The sequence below is a fragment of the Muntiacus reevesi genome, chromosome 2 (assembly GCF_963930625.1).
Source record: "Muntiacus reevesi chromosome 2, mMunRee1.1, whole genome shotgun sequence".
Classification (NCBI taxonomy): Eukaryota; Metazoa; Chordata; class Mammalia; order Artiodactyla; family Cervidae; genus Muntiacus; species Muntiacus reevesi.
The window spans coordinates 181,419,591-181,435,435 of NC_089250.1; the positions used below are offsets into that span (position 1 = coordinate 181,419,591).

At 50.8% G+C, this 15,845-nt stretch overlaps 1 protein-coding gene across 4 annotated transcripts in view; it reads left to right on the forward strand.

Moving 5' to 3' along the window:
• Nucleotides 1–3,243: 3,243 nt before the first annotated feature.
• PDPK1 (3-phosphoinositide dependent protein kinase 1) overlaps nt 3,244–15,845 on the forward strand; it is a 62,997-nt gene continuing 50,395 nt past the window's right edge. Inside the window, exons 1-3 of one of the 4 annotated variants that reach the window (XM_065924112.1) lie at nt 3,269–3,388; nt 4,328–4,505; nt 6,406–6,527. Coding sequence is in view for 2 of the 4 variants with exons in the window: in XM_065924110.1 (XP_065780182.1) it covers nt 9,201–9,272 (72 nt within the window). In the remaining 2 variants the exon portion in view is untranslated. Of the gene's footprint in view, nt 3,389–4,327; nt 4,506–6,405; nt 6,528–9,096; nt 9,273–15,845 lie in introns of all 4 variants that reach the window. The other 3 variants (XM_065924113.1, XM_065924110.1, XM_065924111.1) reach the window with 3 other exon arrangements.

Here is a 15,845-nt window from a genome sequence, read left to right on the forward strand (position 1 = left end):
CAGAGTACCATGAGGGCAGAGGTTTTTGTTTTTTGTTCACCAGTGTCTAGCACAGTGCTTTGCATGGAGAGGAGGTGCAGTGCATGCTTGTTGAATAGACAGTCTCTGGGACTCCTCTTCGTGGTCCTCCTATGTGCTTACTTCCTCATGTGGCAGAGCTCATCCTTCAGTAATTTTCTGAGAAAGAGTGCTTGTGAGATAGATATTTTCAGACGTCTATAGTTATGTGTATATTGACATGCACATTTAGCATAGAGTCTGTAAATTTCTTCACATGTAGTTCAGTTCAGTTGCTCAGTCGTGCCCGACTCTTTGCGACCCCATGGACTACAGGCTTCCCTGTCCATCACTAACTCCTGGAGCTTGCTCAAACTCATGTCCCTCGAGTCAGTGATGCCATCCAACCATATCATCCTCTGTCATCCCCTTCTCCTCCTGCCTTCAATCTTTCCCAGAATCAAGGTCTTGTCCAGTGAGTCAGTTCTTTGCATCAGATGGCCAAAGTACTGGAGTTTCAACTTCAGCATCAGTCCTTCCAATGAGTATTCAGGACTGATTTCCTTTAGGATTGACTGGTTGGATCTCCTTGCAGTCCAAGGGACTCTCAAGAGTCTTCTCCAACACCACCGTTCAAAAGCATCAGTTTTTCGGCACTCAGCTTTCCTTATGGTCCAACTCTCACATCCATACATGACTCCTGGAAAAACCATGGCTTTGACTAGATGGATCTTTGTTGGCAAAATAATGTCTCTGCTTTTTAATATGCTGTCCAGGAAGGTCATAGTTTTTCTTCCAAGAAGCAAGCGGTTTTTTAATTTCATGGCTGCTGTCACCATCTGCAGTGATTTTGGAGCTCCCCAAAATAAAGTCTGACATTGTTTCCATTGTTTCCCCATTTATTTGCCATGAAGTGATGGGACCAGATACTTCATGTTTAAGGTGGTCTCTCCAGGTTATTCTGAGAAGATAAAATGGTTAGAATTCTTTGAGGACAAGGTATTAATAGTTTATGAAGATTGAAGTATGTATAAAATAAGGATTGTTGAGGCAGCTGAGTCCAGTGACTCAGGGTCACTGAGAGCAGGGTGTCGGTGTAGGTCGGGCTCATTCTGAGTCCTGTGCTCTGTAACCTATTAACTCTATGACCAAGAGTAATCAAGTTACTGAAGCCTTGGCTTCCTTGTGTAAAGAATGATCATAGTACCTGTTGTTTATGGGGCAAAATCTGATACACTGCTCTGAATATACAGTAGGTGTTATTGATGTACAATATTGTTGGATGTGGCTTGGTATGGGAGTAAGGGCAGTGTCTACCTTGGACTTGCCTTTGTGTCCCCTGAGGGTTACAGTGCCTGGAGTGGGGTAGCAAAGAGCAATTTACAGCAAAAGTCTTGGGAAGGATACCGGTGTTTTGACTCCCATTTCCATCTGCTAAGAATTTATCTTAAGGAAGGAAGTAAGTGTGTGTCCAGATTGACCTACAGGGCCTTGTTCATGACATAAAAGTCTGGGAACCGCTTCAGTATCAGGTGGGAGCTTGATCAATATCATAGATTTGGAGCTTACCAGGTGGATCAGTGGTAAAGAATCCACCTGCAATACTGGAGACACTGGAGATGTGTGTTTGATCGCTGAGTTGGGAAGATCACCTGGAGGAGGAAATGACAACTCACTCCAGTATTCTTGCCTTGAGAATCCCATGGACAGAGGAGCCTTGCGGGTTATAGTCCACGGGGTTAGAAAGAGTTGGTCATTACTGACCGGCTGAGCATGGAGGCATAGACTCTAGTCTTCCTCTAGTGGAATCATCTTTAGCCCTTACAGTTGAGGAAGACAGATATCCCGAGAGCTGGACAGGATACAGGAGGGTACATTGTTAAGTGAAAAAAGTGAGTGTCAGAACAGCAGGAGCCTTCTGAGGGATGGAGGTTACATTTGCCTTTTTACTGGTTATTTATTTATTATTTAATGTTTGGCCGTGCCACGCAGCTTATGGGATCTTAGTTCTCTGACCAGGAATCGAACCCCAGGCTCGTGGTAGAGAAAGCTTTTAACCACTAGACCACCAGGGAAGTCCCTCCCTATTGGTATTTTAAGGTTTGTAAATAGAGGATTGAATGCCTGGACAAATAGAAGTCATATAGTGTAATTGTCAAAGCACAGTCTCTCGTATGTGAGTATCAAGATCCTGGGTCTGGTGATACAGAACTCCTCTGGCATGTGAGTATCAAGATCTGGGTCTGGTGATACAGAACTCAGGGAAAGCTACAGAGTTATGCTATGCCTCAGCTTCCTCATCTGAGAAGTGAGGCAACAGTAGCTGGATGCTTGTTCTGAGTAAATGAGATTAGACATGAACAATCCTTACTGAGAGTAAGCACTGCTGCTCAATGATTAATTTTGACCAGTGAGATTAAGGATTCACTTATCTTACTGTTACTTCTCTTTATTGTCTAAATAGTTTTTTTTTAAGTGAAGATATATTTCTTCTGGAAACAGTAAAAAAGATATTTTAAAATATACAAACCTTCAGGTAACAGAGTGATTCTAATTTTGTTTGAAATAACATCTTAGAACAACAACGTGAATGTACTTAACGCCACTGAACTCTAAACTGGTTAAGGTCTTAAATTTTACCATAGTTAGAACAATAGTACCACCGTCATCATCAACAATAACAACTACAAAAAAGGTAATAAGCAGAGAAGGAAGTCCTGAAGGAACCCCTGGGACTCTCAGCAGGGATGAGATGCTGGTTTTCTGCCTTACAGCTGTGGCTTTAGAGCCTCGTTTTGCTTCCGTGAACACTTCTCAATTTTGCAACTAGTGAAGTTGCTTCTTTCGGTGTTTACTCAGAGCCCAGCTTCCGAGTCCGCGCCGTGCGGCTGGAGCCCAGCCGCTGCGCCTGGGGCGTGACCTTGGCCGCCGCGTCCCTGCCCGGGCGAGCCTCAGTTTCCCGGTCCCGGAGCGAGGATGACAGCTCGCCGGGTACCGCGCGCAGCCCCGCCCCACGAACCGCGGATTGGCTCTCGTGGGGTCGCCCCCCCGCTCCGGGGCGGGGCCGGGCCGCTCCCGCCTGCTAGGCCCCAACCCGGAAAGGCGGCTCGGGGGCGCCGGCCGGGCTGGCCCGAACCGTGACAGAGCGACGGCGAGGGAGACCAATGGGCGCAGGCGGCTGCGGCGGCCCGGCGGAAGTCCCGCCCGGCGTCGCGCGGGGGCGGGGCGGCGCCGGGGGCGGTGGGCCGCGGGGCGGGCGCAGGGTGAGGGCGGCCATTGCTGGGGCTCCGCCGCGGGGAGGAGGACGCTGAGGAGGCGCCGAGCCGCGCAGCGCTGCGGGGGAGGCGCCCGTGCCGACGCGGGGCCCATGGCCAGGACCACCAGCCAGGTGGTGAGTGCGCGGCTGCTGCCCGGGCGCGCCGGCCCGTCACCCCGCTGAGCGCGGCGGTCGCCCGGGCCCGGCAAGGAGGGGCGGTCCTGGGGGCCCGGTGGCGCCTCCTCACCTGCGGTGAGCGGCCGGGCCGGGGACCGCGGGTGCCGTCGGGGCGTCGCTCGGCCGCCCCGCGAATCCCGGGCTCGGCTGAGGCGGGCGCTGGCCCGGCGCGGGCACTGACAGGCGCGCGCAGGGCGGGGGAGGCCGGGGAGGTGTCACCGGCCCGCCGCGGTGGAAGTGCTTGGAAAGTTTGTTTTCGGCGCGGCGCGGCCTGTAGTCGAGCCTCCGGCGTTACCTTTCGGACTGTCTACGGAGAAACAGCTCTAGGCCTTCACTTGGGACCGGTGCCTGCTTCCGCTCGCCGCCGAAGCGGGATGTGCGAGTTCTTGCCAGGAGCACCTGATGCTCGGGCCCCTCCGAATTCCCGTTTGGGATGAAGTCCGATGCACTCGGGTGCGCTCCTTTCCTGGCCCCGCGGGGCGGCGTGTGGGTGCTTTGCGTGCCTTGGGGCTCTGCTCCGGCATCGGAGTGATGGGATACCTCGGGGAGGCCAGGCTTGAACCCACCGCCGCGGGGTGGTGAGCGTGACCGGGCGGAGAGATTTTAGGGGGATGGAAACGAAAAAGCGCTTGTTGGGTTAAATGTGTTGGGAATGTATCGCTAGTGTTTCTATGTTTTCTGTCTGTTGCTTAAAGTACCCCAGTCTATGCTTGCCCTCTCTTAAGTTCGGGAGTCTTGGGAAGACGGTTTAAGGATTTATACCTTGCATGCAATTGTGAAGTGGGTGCTGGATGAAGGTCTAGACTGCTTACAAAATCGGGTTCGAAAGACGAATTCCTCCAATAGAGGAAGACCCAAGAAATTGACTCGACCCCTTGTTTTTCTTATTTTTTGCAGTAGTGGCTGTTAATATTTTTGATTGGTCATGGATCCTTTAAAAACTCAGGGCTTCTCCGAATTTTGTAGTTACTTCGGGAGGTTCTTGAACCTTCTGCCGGTGGTCCGTGGACTCGAGAATTCTGCTTTGTAGAGATCGGTGATAATCTGAAGTGTGAGAGGAGGAAGACCTGGGCAGGTGAGACAAACGGTGAAAGGCGAGGAGATGTTTTTGGCTTTTGCGACACGTATGACCGTGCCCTGGGGGGCCTGGACTATGTGCAAAAAACACCAACTAGGATGCTTGGTGGCCCTCAGTGGCGGCTGGGGCTGACAGATTGTGGAAGTTTGTGAGACGAACTTTCACACAGAGATGCTGTGGCAATGCAAGGTGTGCGCTCCGTCGGCCTCCAGGGGAAGAGGAAAAGAGCGTATCATGTCATGGTCTTGGTAGTTCCACATGACCGACACTTGACATCTGGAGGTTTCTGTGCAGAAGGCAGCTTTTTTGTACAAAAACGCTGAAATCCAGTGAGAAGAAATGAGTTCCAAAAGTAAGAATGGATGTTCCCATCAGGAAGTGAGAGGAGCTAGGCTTTCGTGTTTTCGTCAGCTAGATTTTCCCCACATGTCTGGAGGAACATGCCGTGTTTCCCATCAGTAATGGCAGAGATGCCCCCAATAGTGGGTTTTTTGTCTGAAGACAGGTGGATTTGCTCTGTTCAAGTGAGTTTGCACCTGGATTTTTATGGTGGCACTTTATGAGAAGCCCCATTATTTTCCCCTTTATTTACATATCTAAAACCAGCGGAGCAGCAGAATGAGTGGGGAGGTCTGGAAACGGTCCAGCCTGGTTTGATACTAAATGGGCCGGAAGCTGCGGGAACCGGGTGTCGAGCTCTTACTTTAAGGCGGGCCCTTTGCCAGATAGTCGTCCTCGTGCTGCTGGGCTTCCACAGTGTTCCGAGGTCAGCATTGCTCCCGTTTTACAGGTGCGAAAGCTTCGGTTTCCACAGTGTGGAGAGGTTGAGTACCCATCCCATGGAATGCAGTTTGAGCCCACGTCTGACTGATGGCAGAGGCCTGGGTGCCACCCTGCCTGTCCCTCCTGGGAGTGGTGCCCTGAGGGAGAGTCGCAGCTTACTGCCTGAGGAAGTCCTCAGTGCCCCTGCCCAGGGCATCTTTCTGGGGGCCGTGCGTGTCCTCAGATTGCCACGGACGAGGCGGGAGGGACGTCCTCTCGTAGACCAACAGCACACTTAGTTTTTTCTCGGGACAGATGGCTGAACTCTGTGACCCCTGGAGCCCGTTTCAGCCTCATGCTGTCAGAAAGACGCTGTTTGGAAAGAGGCTCTGGTCCCTCCTTATTTGAGGGCTGGTTTTCTGAATGGTGAGCTTGGGAATCCTCCCTTGGTGAGAAACTGCAGTGATGTTGTTAAAGGTGAAACTGCCTGCTGGGAGTGGTCCCCTGCACACGTCAGGGTGGCTTTTGCAGGGTGGCTGTGTGCGTGGGAGGGCGGTGGGGAAGGCTGACAGCTTGGGAAGAAGTGGGCTCCGATTCTCGCACGCCCTTGTACATAGCTTCTCCTCATGTGGCGTGTGCAGAGCGGTGCACTCTCACCCTGCAGCGCTTACCGAGTCGAGTCCAGAGCTGGCAGGTGGGGGCCCCGTACTCACGTACTCATGAAGGGTGGACGTGTAGGTTTGCCGTCCTCCTCTGACATGTGTTTGATAAGAAGGACTGCAGCGGCAGCTTGGAGCAGTACTGGCACTGAAGAGAGGCCTTGGGCTGCTCCTCAAGGCAGGATCCAGCCTCTGGGCTACCTGTAGCAGTGGTGTGGGGAGGAGGAAGAGGCAGCTCTTGGGTGGGCCCTCTTTTCAGCCTGTGCTCTCCCCCACTGACCCAACTAATGGTGGGTTTGGGTGGTGCATGGAGAGCAAGTGTGTTACAAATTGGGAATTGGTGCAGAAGGGAGGGGGCGAACAAGATTGGTGCCTTCCTGCTGGTGGTGTGAGGCGAGCCTCCACGGGCCCTACACTTTGCCCCTTCTTGAGGAGGAGCTTCTGTGGATGTGGACTTTTTTTTTTTTTTTTTTTAGTTGGAGGCTAATTACTTGGATGTGGACTTTGATGGGGTCCCACGTGATGCTTCACTTCTGTGACTACAGAGTGAGGACCCACTGCTGAGGAGCGCTTGATGCAGAAATGACTCCCTCAGCAGGTGCGGGGGTTGGGGCCGGCGTGTGCGTGCTCTGTGCCTACCCTTGTGATGACAGCTGGCCGTAGGGGTGCGGAGCACAGTTGTTTTGATGGCAGGGTCAAAGGGCAGATCACCAGGGAGGAAGTGCTGGTGTGGAAACTGTAGATTGGGACATGTATCGTTAAGGCCTTTTCAGTAATGCATTCTTCTCTAACTGCGTTACATTCTTGTTCCCTGTGATACCAGACCCTTTAGAAAACTATTTGAATATTGAGAACCAGTTGTGTATCCAGTTTATATACCTGTCGACAGGCAGGGTGCATTTTTCTCAAGAGCAGTGGGGAACGTGTTCTGGTGACGATGGCTTAAAAAGAGAGAGGTCTATTGGGTTCATGATGGTTCGTGGGGTCTGTTTTCTGTGCTTGGCACTGGTTGTGTTTATACAGTTGCACAAAGTCTGGTCCTATTCTCTTGGTCTAGGAAACTTTAATAATTTAAACTGACACTTTTACTCCAAGAAATCCCAAGTTATTTTGAATGTGTTGAGAGAGAGTTCACTGTAAAGGATTTACAATTGTGGGCTTCAAATCCCTTACCAGAGCAGCTGGTTCAGGTGTCTGTCTACATAGTTGGATTACACGTGGCCTCCCAGAAGCGAGGACTGACCGCACTGCAAGCTCTGCGTGTGAAGAGGCAGTGCAGACCTGACCTTTGCAGCCGGTTCCTGGGGGCACAGCCATGTGGAGTGTGGCCGAGGGCCCGATGAAGGGGGCGCAGAGCTCCTGGCGGCCCAGTGACCTCCTCTGTCCTGCAGATGGGCTTGTGTACCCACTGTGCCAGCCACTTGCCGCCTTCAGAATATTTAAAGGTGTGGTTTGAAGGTATGTCTGGAGGTCCGTGTCTTCTGCCTGTTTGTGGAGCGGGTGGCAGGTCTGCCCACGCTGAGAGGGCTGATGAGAGGCGCTGTGTGTGTGTATCTCTCGGCAGTATTTCAGTCAGAATTCATCCGGCTAAAAGCTTATTTAACAATGAATTCATTGTTAAAGTCTCATTCTTCAACCTGTTCTTTTTTGGAATTAATTTTAGCACAGCAGGAGTTGTATCTCAAAGTGACAGCCGAATATTGGATGCTGTCAAGAAAGGTTGGTAAGATTCGCCTGGAGGCTTGGAGCCTCATTGACTTTCTCCTTAAGTGCCGTGGAAAGCTGTGGGGAGAGGGCTTGGAGTTAACTTTTCTGTCCCCCACCCCCCTGGATGCTGAGAGGTTGGGAGGGCCAGGCTGCAGGGGACCCGGAAAACTACCATGTGCAGGGGGAGACCTTGTCTGAGCGCCTGGGCCTGAGTGCGGAGGTCGCACTGGTGGATGCCCTCCTGCGGTGCTGTGCTACCACGCCGTGTTCTCGTCCTGTTCTCTCGCCTGGTGGTGCTGGAAACGCGGACACACTCTCTTCTTCGTTTTCCCTTTCCTGGTGAGGAGGTGCAGGGCTGCTGGGGTGGTCTCTGAATTCTGATGCTCCTGTGCCTTCCAGGCTCGTCACTTAGCTCTCCTCCATGCCGGTCCCTCAGACGCCCCCGCCGTGTGGCTCTCTCCCTGGCCTGCCCAGCCCAGGACAGGTTCAGAATCTCCGACCGCCAGGCTCTTCTCTCCAGGCCCATCCTCTTGGCCTGAAGAGACCCCCTCAGGGGAAACACCCCCTCCCCGCCCCAGCTCTGAAGCTTTTTCTAGCCAGTCAGCTTCTTCGTGCCCCTTCCTGCCCTCCGTCCGCATCAGCTTTGACTACATGTGCCGTGTTCTGTTTCTCTGGAACGGGTGTGTATAGCCCTTGTTAAACGTGTCTCCCTGAACTTGGAGTCTCTAGACGGTTTTTGTTACTCTTTCTCACACTTTTCTCTTCATTGTTTTCATCCCTGTCATAGTTGTCAAAAGACATCTCTGAATCCTGCATGTATGTTCTGACTCCCTGTGTTCAGAGCTGAGTGTGTTTGAGGGGCGGAGGGTCTCACCGTAGTCTGTTTGTTGCTTAACATGAAAGCTTTCCAAACTGGAAGTCAGATGGTTAGAAGCATAGTCCCATGTTCCATTTCTTAATTGTTTAAAGTAATGTAATTCAGAAAGGAAATATGTATGTGTATTATATTTCGTTCTTTATACATACTGTATCACCTACCTGAGCCTTGAAAGGTTGTATTTCAAAGCCATTGGTTCTGTTTTATCCCACAGCCCCTCCTGGGAAGTTTTCTGATCAAATGCTGGGTGAAATCTGGGTGAAATCTGGGTGAGTGAGGAGTCAGGGTCAAGCGTGCGGTGCTCTGGGCTGAGGCTCGCCACATTGGCATGCTGCCCTGCTCTGGACCACTGTCCTCACGGTCCGACCCTGAGTGTCTAGCCTGGAGAACTGCCACCGTTGGCAAGGTGGACCCTGACTGCAGGTCAGGGTGTCCCTAGCGGATTCTCGGACCAGACGCCAAACTGCTTTCCCCTCATGCTGGAAGCAGCCACCCTGTGCTGCGGTCCTCTTGGCACCTCTCTGCTGCTTTGGGGCAGGTTGGAGGGAGCGTTTCCCAGCCCTGGGCTCTGCTCTGTTTCCAGGAGTGCCCTGTCCCAAGAGGAACACGTGCTCCGTGGGTGCATGCGGCCCTGGGTGTGAGTGGCTCCACCTTCCTGAGACAGCTGTGTGCTGGTGGTCCTGAGGGATGCAGGCACTCCGTGTCCAAGCAGCCCGCTGCCTTGGGGTTTCCTGCTGGGCACCTGTGCACGGCCATGCGGTGAGTGAGTGAGTGAGTGAGCCGGCAGCCTGGGAGGAGGGTGGCGGTGGCCTGGCACTTGAGACCCCAGCGTGTGCCTGCTCTCGCTGCGTGCAGAGTGTCTCCTTTGGGAAGTGATGGGAACAGCCTAGTCTCTGGGAAAATTGCCCGGATGCTGGCTCTGCTCAGGCACATTCTCAGGAAGGTCTGATCCTTAGTGGCTGGGCCCGGGGGAAGCAGGGGCTTGTAAGTAAGTTACAAGCTCAGCTGCTGGATCATTGCTGTTTCCAGGGTCTTGTCATTAGTGACCTTGAGCCCTTAGCTGTTCCGTTTTCCTCTCGGAGTGGCCTGTGACTTAACCTGGACCGGAGGCTGTTCCTTCATTGCAGGGTCTCAGGCGCTCAGCCTGCGCTGCCTTCTTTTCCCATGTTAACCCATTTTTTCTTCTTAGAGTTTGGCATTTTTCTTTCAGGGTTTTTTTCAGAAATACAGTCTACTGATTGTATGTACATAATTGGTTATTATCAGTTGTACAGTTTTAAAAATTGAATCTAAGTATAGATTTTATTTGTGAATCTATTTATTCTCATTCCTAAAAAAACAGAACTCATGTCATCTAAATGTGATTTTCTTTTATTTAAATAAAATCTTAGAAAACTCTCGCCTGGAAGTGGCTGACCCTGAGCTTTATGTCTCTGGGGTGGAAGTGGGTGGGGAGGGCTGGTCATGGGTTAGAAGAGGTGTCAACAGAACAGGTGTCCGTGCTCATGCCCTGAAGGAATCCTTGGGAAAAAGGCCGCGTCTGCAGCTCATTGGGTGGGGGGCAGCTCACCACTCTCTGAGCCCCACCAGCCATGGCCCTGCTTCGGGGAAGGAGGGAAGTGGCCAGCAGCACCACCATTGCAGATGGTGCCCAAGGGGAGGGCAGTGCCATGCCAGGAGGGGGTGGCCGGCCCTTGTGGGGCTGCTGCCGTGAGAAACCCAGAAGAACCGGGCCCCAGGGTGCATGGGGTGTGCTGAGCCGGGGCCGGTTCTGTCCGGCAGACGTCGGACAGGCGCGAGGGCTGGCTGAGGGCTGAGCCGTCCGAGGAGGGGGCGCCCCTTTGTTGCTGGGAAGACAGGTGGGCTGTGCCTGCTGTGCGTCCAGTCATGGATGTCTTTGCGACAGTGCATGATGAAGAAGGTGGTGGTATTTGGAAATTTATACTGCGTTTATTCAGAGTCAGGGTTTTTCCCTTTCTGTCAAGTGTATTATTTTCTTTGAGTAGCCATATATTTCTCAAATTAGTGTTTAGCATTGACTCTGAGTCAAGTTTTTTTTGGTTGCACCCTGCAGCATACAGGATTTTAGTTCCCCAAACAGGGATCATACCTGTGCCCCCTGCAGTGGAAACGCAGAGTCCCCACTACTGGACCACCAGGGAAGTCCCCTGAATCAAGTTTTTAATGACACAGATGTTTTCAGATCCTTTCAGTTTGCTTGACCAACCTACACAGCATATTAAAAAGCAGAAACATTACTTTGTCAACAAAGGTCCGTCTAGTCAAAACTATGGTTTTTCCAGTAGTCATAGATAGATGTGAGAGTTGGACTATAAAGAAAGCTGAGTGCCGAAGAATTGATGATTTTGAACTGTGGTGTTGGAGAAGACTCTTGAGAGTCCCTTGGACTGCAAGGAGATCCAACCAGTCCATCCTAAAAGAAATCAGTCTGAGTATTTATTGGAAGGACTGATGTTGAAGCTGAAACACCAATAGTTTGGGCACCTGATGCGAAGAGCTGACTCATTTGAAAAGACCCTGATGCTGGGAAAGATTGAGGGCAGGAGGAGAAGGGGACGACAGAGGATGAGATGGTTGGATGGCATCACCGACTCAATGGACATGAGTTTGAGTAAATTCCAGGAGTTGGTGATGGACAGGGAGGCCTGGCGTGCTGCGGTCCATGGGGTCGCAGAGTCAGACACAACTGAGCGATTGAACTGAACTGATCAAAATAACCTTCAAAACAAACTTACTTTTAAAATAAACTTGATTTTTGGAATAAGTTTAGGTGTATAGAAAAGTTGCAAACACAATGTGGAGTTTCTGTAATGCCCATCATCCCACTTTCCCGGATGTTAGCATGTACACAGCCCGGCCACATCCGTCAAAACTGAGCTCTAATCCTGCCAACACACTGTGACTACGCTGCAGACCTGCTGGGCTTTCCTCAGTTTCCCCCACCATCCTCTTTCTGTCCCAGGACCCCACCCAGGGTACCACATTGCGTCTGGCTGTCACGTCTCCAGGACGATCTCTCAGTCTTGTCTTATTTGTCATGCACCTGATGCTTTTGAAGCGGACCGCTCAGGTATTTCATGGACTGTCTTGCAATTTGGATTTGTCTGATGTCTTTTGGTGATGAAACTGGGGTTCTGAGCTAAGGAAGAATCCCAAGGACGTCAGGTACGCCTGGTGTGACCTGTCACGTGTCACTGGCAAGGTGATACGTGGTTCTGAGTGATTGGAGGCAGGCCTGTGGCCCTGCTGTGCTCTGCGGTCCTTGCCGATGGTGTGTCCCAGGATGACCACAGTATTTCACTTGGGGAGGGACTTTCCTGCTCACCCAGTCAGATCCTTCTGGTTTCCAGATGAAGACAGTTGGGACTTGGAGGGCTTCTGACTTATGTATCGGGGTAGGACTGGCAGGGGTCCAGGTGCTTTGCCTGCTCTGGCCTCTTTCTGTGGGCTTGGGCTCTCCCAGGACTCTGCCAGGACAGAGCCGTTTCCGGGTGCTGAGTGAACCCAAACCCACTGACAGAAATGGTTCCTCCTGGGGAAGGCCCGTGTCCTGCGGGAGTGTCTGAAGGTTGCCGTGTGTGATCTAATTAGCACTCTGGTCCTGTGTGCTCAGTCTCTCTGTGCCTTCTTTGCAAGTAAGAAGCTAGTCCTGTATCACCTGGGCTTTGTGAAAGTAGGTGGTCAGCTGCGATATGTTCTTCTTTGGCTCTTTTCTTGCCCATGAAGCTAGAGTGTTATTATTGTCTAAAGATCTTGAGTCGAGATTGACTTGTGGGCTGTTAACTCTGAGACTCTTAGATTGAACCAAGAACAGAGCTTGGAGTTTCTTCAGCAGATCTCTGAAGATAGGTATTTTCAGGAAAATCATGAGTTGGTTTTGTTTTCTCACCCATCTATGGATTTCCCCTCCAACCTCTTCTCTACATGACCACAGCGAAAACAAGACTATTACAAAGGTAAGAATTGGTAGAAGGAATGACGAGGAAAGCACTTTGAAGAAAATGAGGGAGCCGGCTCCTGGCCGCCGCAGGGAGGCCTGAGGGTATTGCAGGCCGTCCCCAGGACTCTGTGGAGCCGGACGCTGTCTAGGTGTTGGAAGTGGGCTAAGAGAAGGTGGGACAGAGACTGGCCGGCCTGCCTGCCCTTCCTTCCTTCCTCCTTCTTTCTTTGTTTCTGGTAACTGAACTCTCAGTTGGTGATCAGTGGAGGTGTGGATGAATGTCATGCTAGACAGAGTCGGTCTTTCTCTGCATGCTGATGCTGTGAAGCTTTGCTGTGGGAGTTGGCTGTTCACAGTGGGACAAAGTCTCTCTGTCTCAGTTGGTCATTATTGTTCCCAATAAGACGCTCTTTATTCAGAATTTGTAGATAAAGGCCCTGGAAAGGAAAGCATCTGTTAGAGGAGCCTTTTCAGGTATCAGGAGAGGCAGTCTCAGTTAGAAATAAGCTGAGTGAGTTGACACTGCTGGAAGGGCGTTCCTGCCGGATGATGTTTATATATATGGCCAGTGGCATTCTGGGGGTTGGTTGGGTTTTATTTTCTATTTCAAAGAGAGAGAAGCTTTAGAGGATTAAAAAACAAGTCTAAACACATTAATCTGGCTTTTTTTTTCCAACAGGATAATCTGTTAGGGCTCTTAGAACAGTTACCAGTGTCAGTGTGGTTGTCTGTTTATAATGGAGGATAAACAGTACCAGGGCCTTTTGGGGTTGTCCCCACAGCCCCTTTGCTGCTCTCAAGGACCCCGCACCCTGCCGAGGGAGGCGCATGAGCCATGGGCCGGTGTGGACAGTGCAGTCCCCACTGAGGTTGAAGGACACGGGAGAGGGCAGAGCTCATGGGCCAGGTCAGCCAGGGGAAGGTGGCGGGGCTGCCGGAGCGGTCAGAGGCATGGGTAGTGCCAAGGGTCCCAGCCCAGCAGAGGGGAAGGGGGCTGAAGAGGGGGCTTGGGAGGGCTGGGACCCTGGAGGACAGTCTCATCTCACTGACAGTGCCCGTGTGCTCTAGATTTCATTTTAGCGTTTGATCTTTTACTCTTGGAGGCTGAGCGAGGTTTCCTCTAAGGAACTGGGTTGGGAGCTAGAGAGCAGGAAAGAGGAGCCCCAGGCCTGGCTCTTCTGGGCAGGAGGGGAGACAGCTCCGTGCTGCTGGCCTCACCATATATATCACTTAACTTTCAAGATGCCCTGCTTTGGACCAAGTTAGGTATCACTTAGTTTCCCAAACTAGATTGTAGTGAAAAAACGTTAGCTGAATGGGTTTAATTCCCAAGAGAAGATTCATTTGTAAGTGGTATAAGTGTGACTTGAGTTTAGAAGCTCAGTTTTTCTTCTTAGTTGTCAAGTTTAATATATCATATTATTTTAGCAAAACAGAAGGCAAGAGCTTGTTGATATTATTGTTTACTGATTACTAATAGATTTTAGTGAGTAAAGCTTTTATACACATTCTTTCTAGATTTCATTCATGTCATTTGGCTGTGAGACAGAATCTTAAGTACCTGGATGGGCTTCCCTGGTGGCTCAGATGGTAAAGAATCTGCCTGCATTGCAGGAGACCTGAGTTTGATCCCGGGGTTGAGAAGATCCCCTGGAGAAGGGAATGATTATCCACTCCAGTATTCTTGCCTGGAGAACTTCCTGCGCAGAGGAACCTAGCGGGCTGAAGTCCGTGGGGTCACAAAGAGTCGGACATGACTAACACACACACAGTTACCTTTGAAGTGCTACTGTTTTTCTCATACAGCTCTGGGATGACAGACTTCGAAAAGCAAAAGTAGGATTTCCATGCTGGGCCCCCACGGTGGTTAATGATTTCTTCCTCACATAAAAGATATCTAAAAGATACCAACATTCATCCGCACATTAGCAAATGCTTTTATACATCACGTGTCTTTTCTGAATGAATGAACTGATGGACCTAGAAGGAAGTTCAGGAAGTCTGTGGGCCCCATGTGGTTGGTGTGCCATTGACAAGGTCCCTTGGAGGTCCCCACTACCTCAAGTCCCTGCATCTATTGACCCTCCTCGGGTGGATTCCATCCCTTGCAACTGTCCAGTATTGTAGTTACAGGGAACTGACTGGAAGATCTGTCTTTCCTTCACTCAGAGATCATCACTGTTTCCTTTCTGTATTTTTGTTTACTTATTTTAGGCAGCTCTGGGTCTTTATCACTGGGTGCAGGCTTTCTCTAGTTGTGGAGAGCATGCTACTGTCTAGTTGTGGTGCTCAGACTTCTTGTTGCAGTGGCTTCTCTTGCTGTGGAGCCCGGGCCCTAGGTACGGGGGCTTCCGTGGTTACAGGTGCCGGGCTCTAGAGCACAGGCTCGGCAGTTGTGGCACATGGGCTTAGGTGCCCTGTGACATGTGGGATCTCCCCAGACCAGGAATCAAACCGGTGTCTCCTGCATTGCAAGGCGGATTCTTAACCACTGGACCACCAGGGAAGCCCCTCCTTCCTGTATTTTTTAAAAAATCATTTGGGACTCTTACTGTATATCTGAGATAGTTTTGTCTCCTATTTTCATTGAGTGTTTTGCATGAGCCACTTGCAGTGGCTGTGTGATACTCCCCTCTGTCAGTGAACCGTGAGCAGCCATTGTTCTTTTGGTGGACATTTACATAGGCTGTTTCCAGCTGTTTGAAGTAATTTCTTTTTTTTTTTTTTTAATATTATTTTATTAGTTGGAGGCCAATCACTTTACAACATTTCAGTGGGTTTTGTCATACATTGACATGAATCAGTGAAGTAATTTCTTAATAAATGCTTTCATAGTATAAATCTCAGTATGAATTTGTTGCAGCTAGATTCAGTGTGACAGAAGTTGTCGGAAGGACTTGAGCCCAAGGCGAGTTGTGGAGTGGTCACTGACTGCTTCCCGGATGGCCCTGTGTGCTTGTTCCGGCTCACACTGAGCATCAGCTCCCCCCGTCACCGCCCCCAAGCTGGGCAGGACCGAGGGAGTGTGCATCTGGCTTCACTGCTGGGCTTGGGACTCAGACGGGGGCCTGGTCTGTGCCTTAGTCTCTCAGTCTGTAAAGAGGGTTGCTAGTGGTCCTCATGCCCAGAAGTTGTTTTGAGAACTGTGATACCATGTGTGAAATGCTCAGAAGTGTGTGTTATTAAACAGTAAGTGCTTAATAAAAGTTATTAGAAGTAGAGAAAAATGGCAGTTCATTAATTTCCCTTTAAGTAATGTTATTTAAAGTTGTATTTATAATGGGCGCATATAGAGAATTTGAAACAAACTGGCCCGTGCCTCCACCCTCCTGTAAACACAGGGTTTTGTTGAGCTCTTAGAAGCCCCCTAA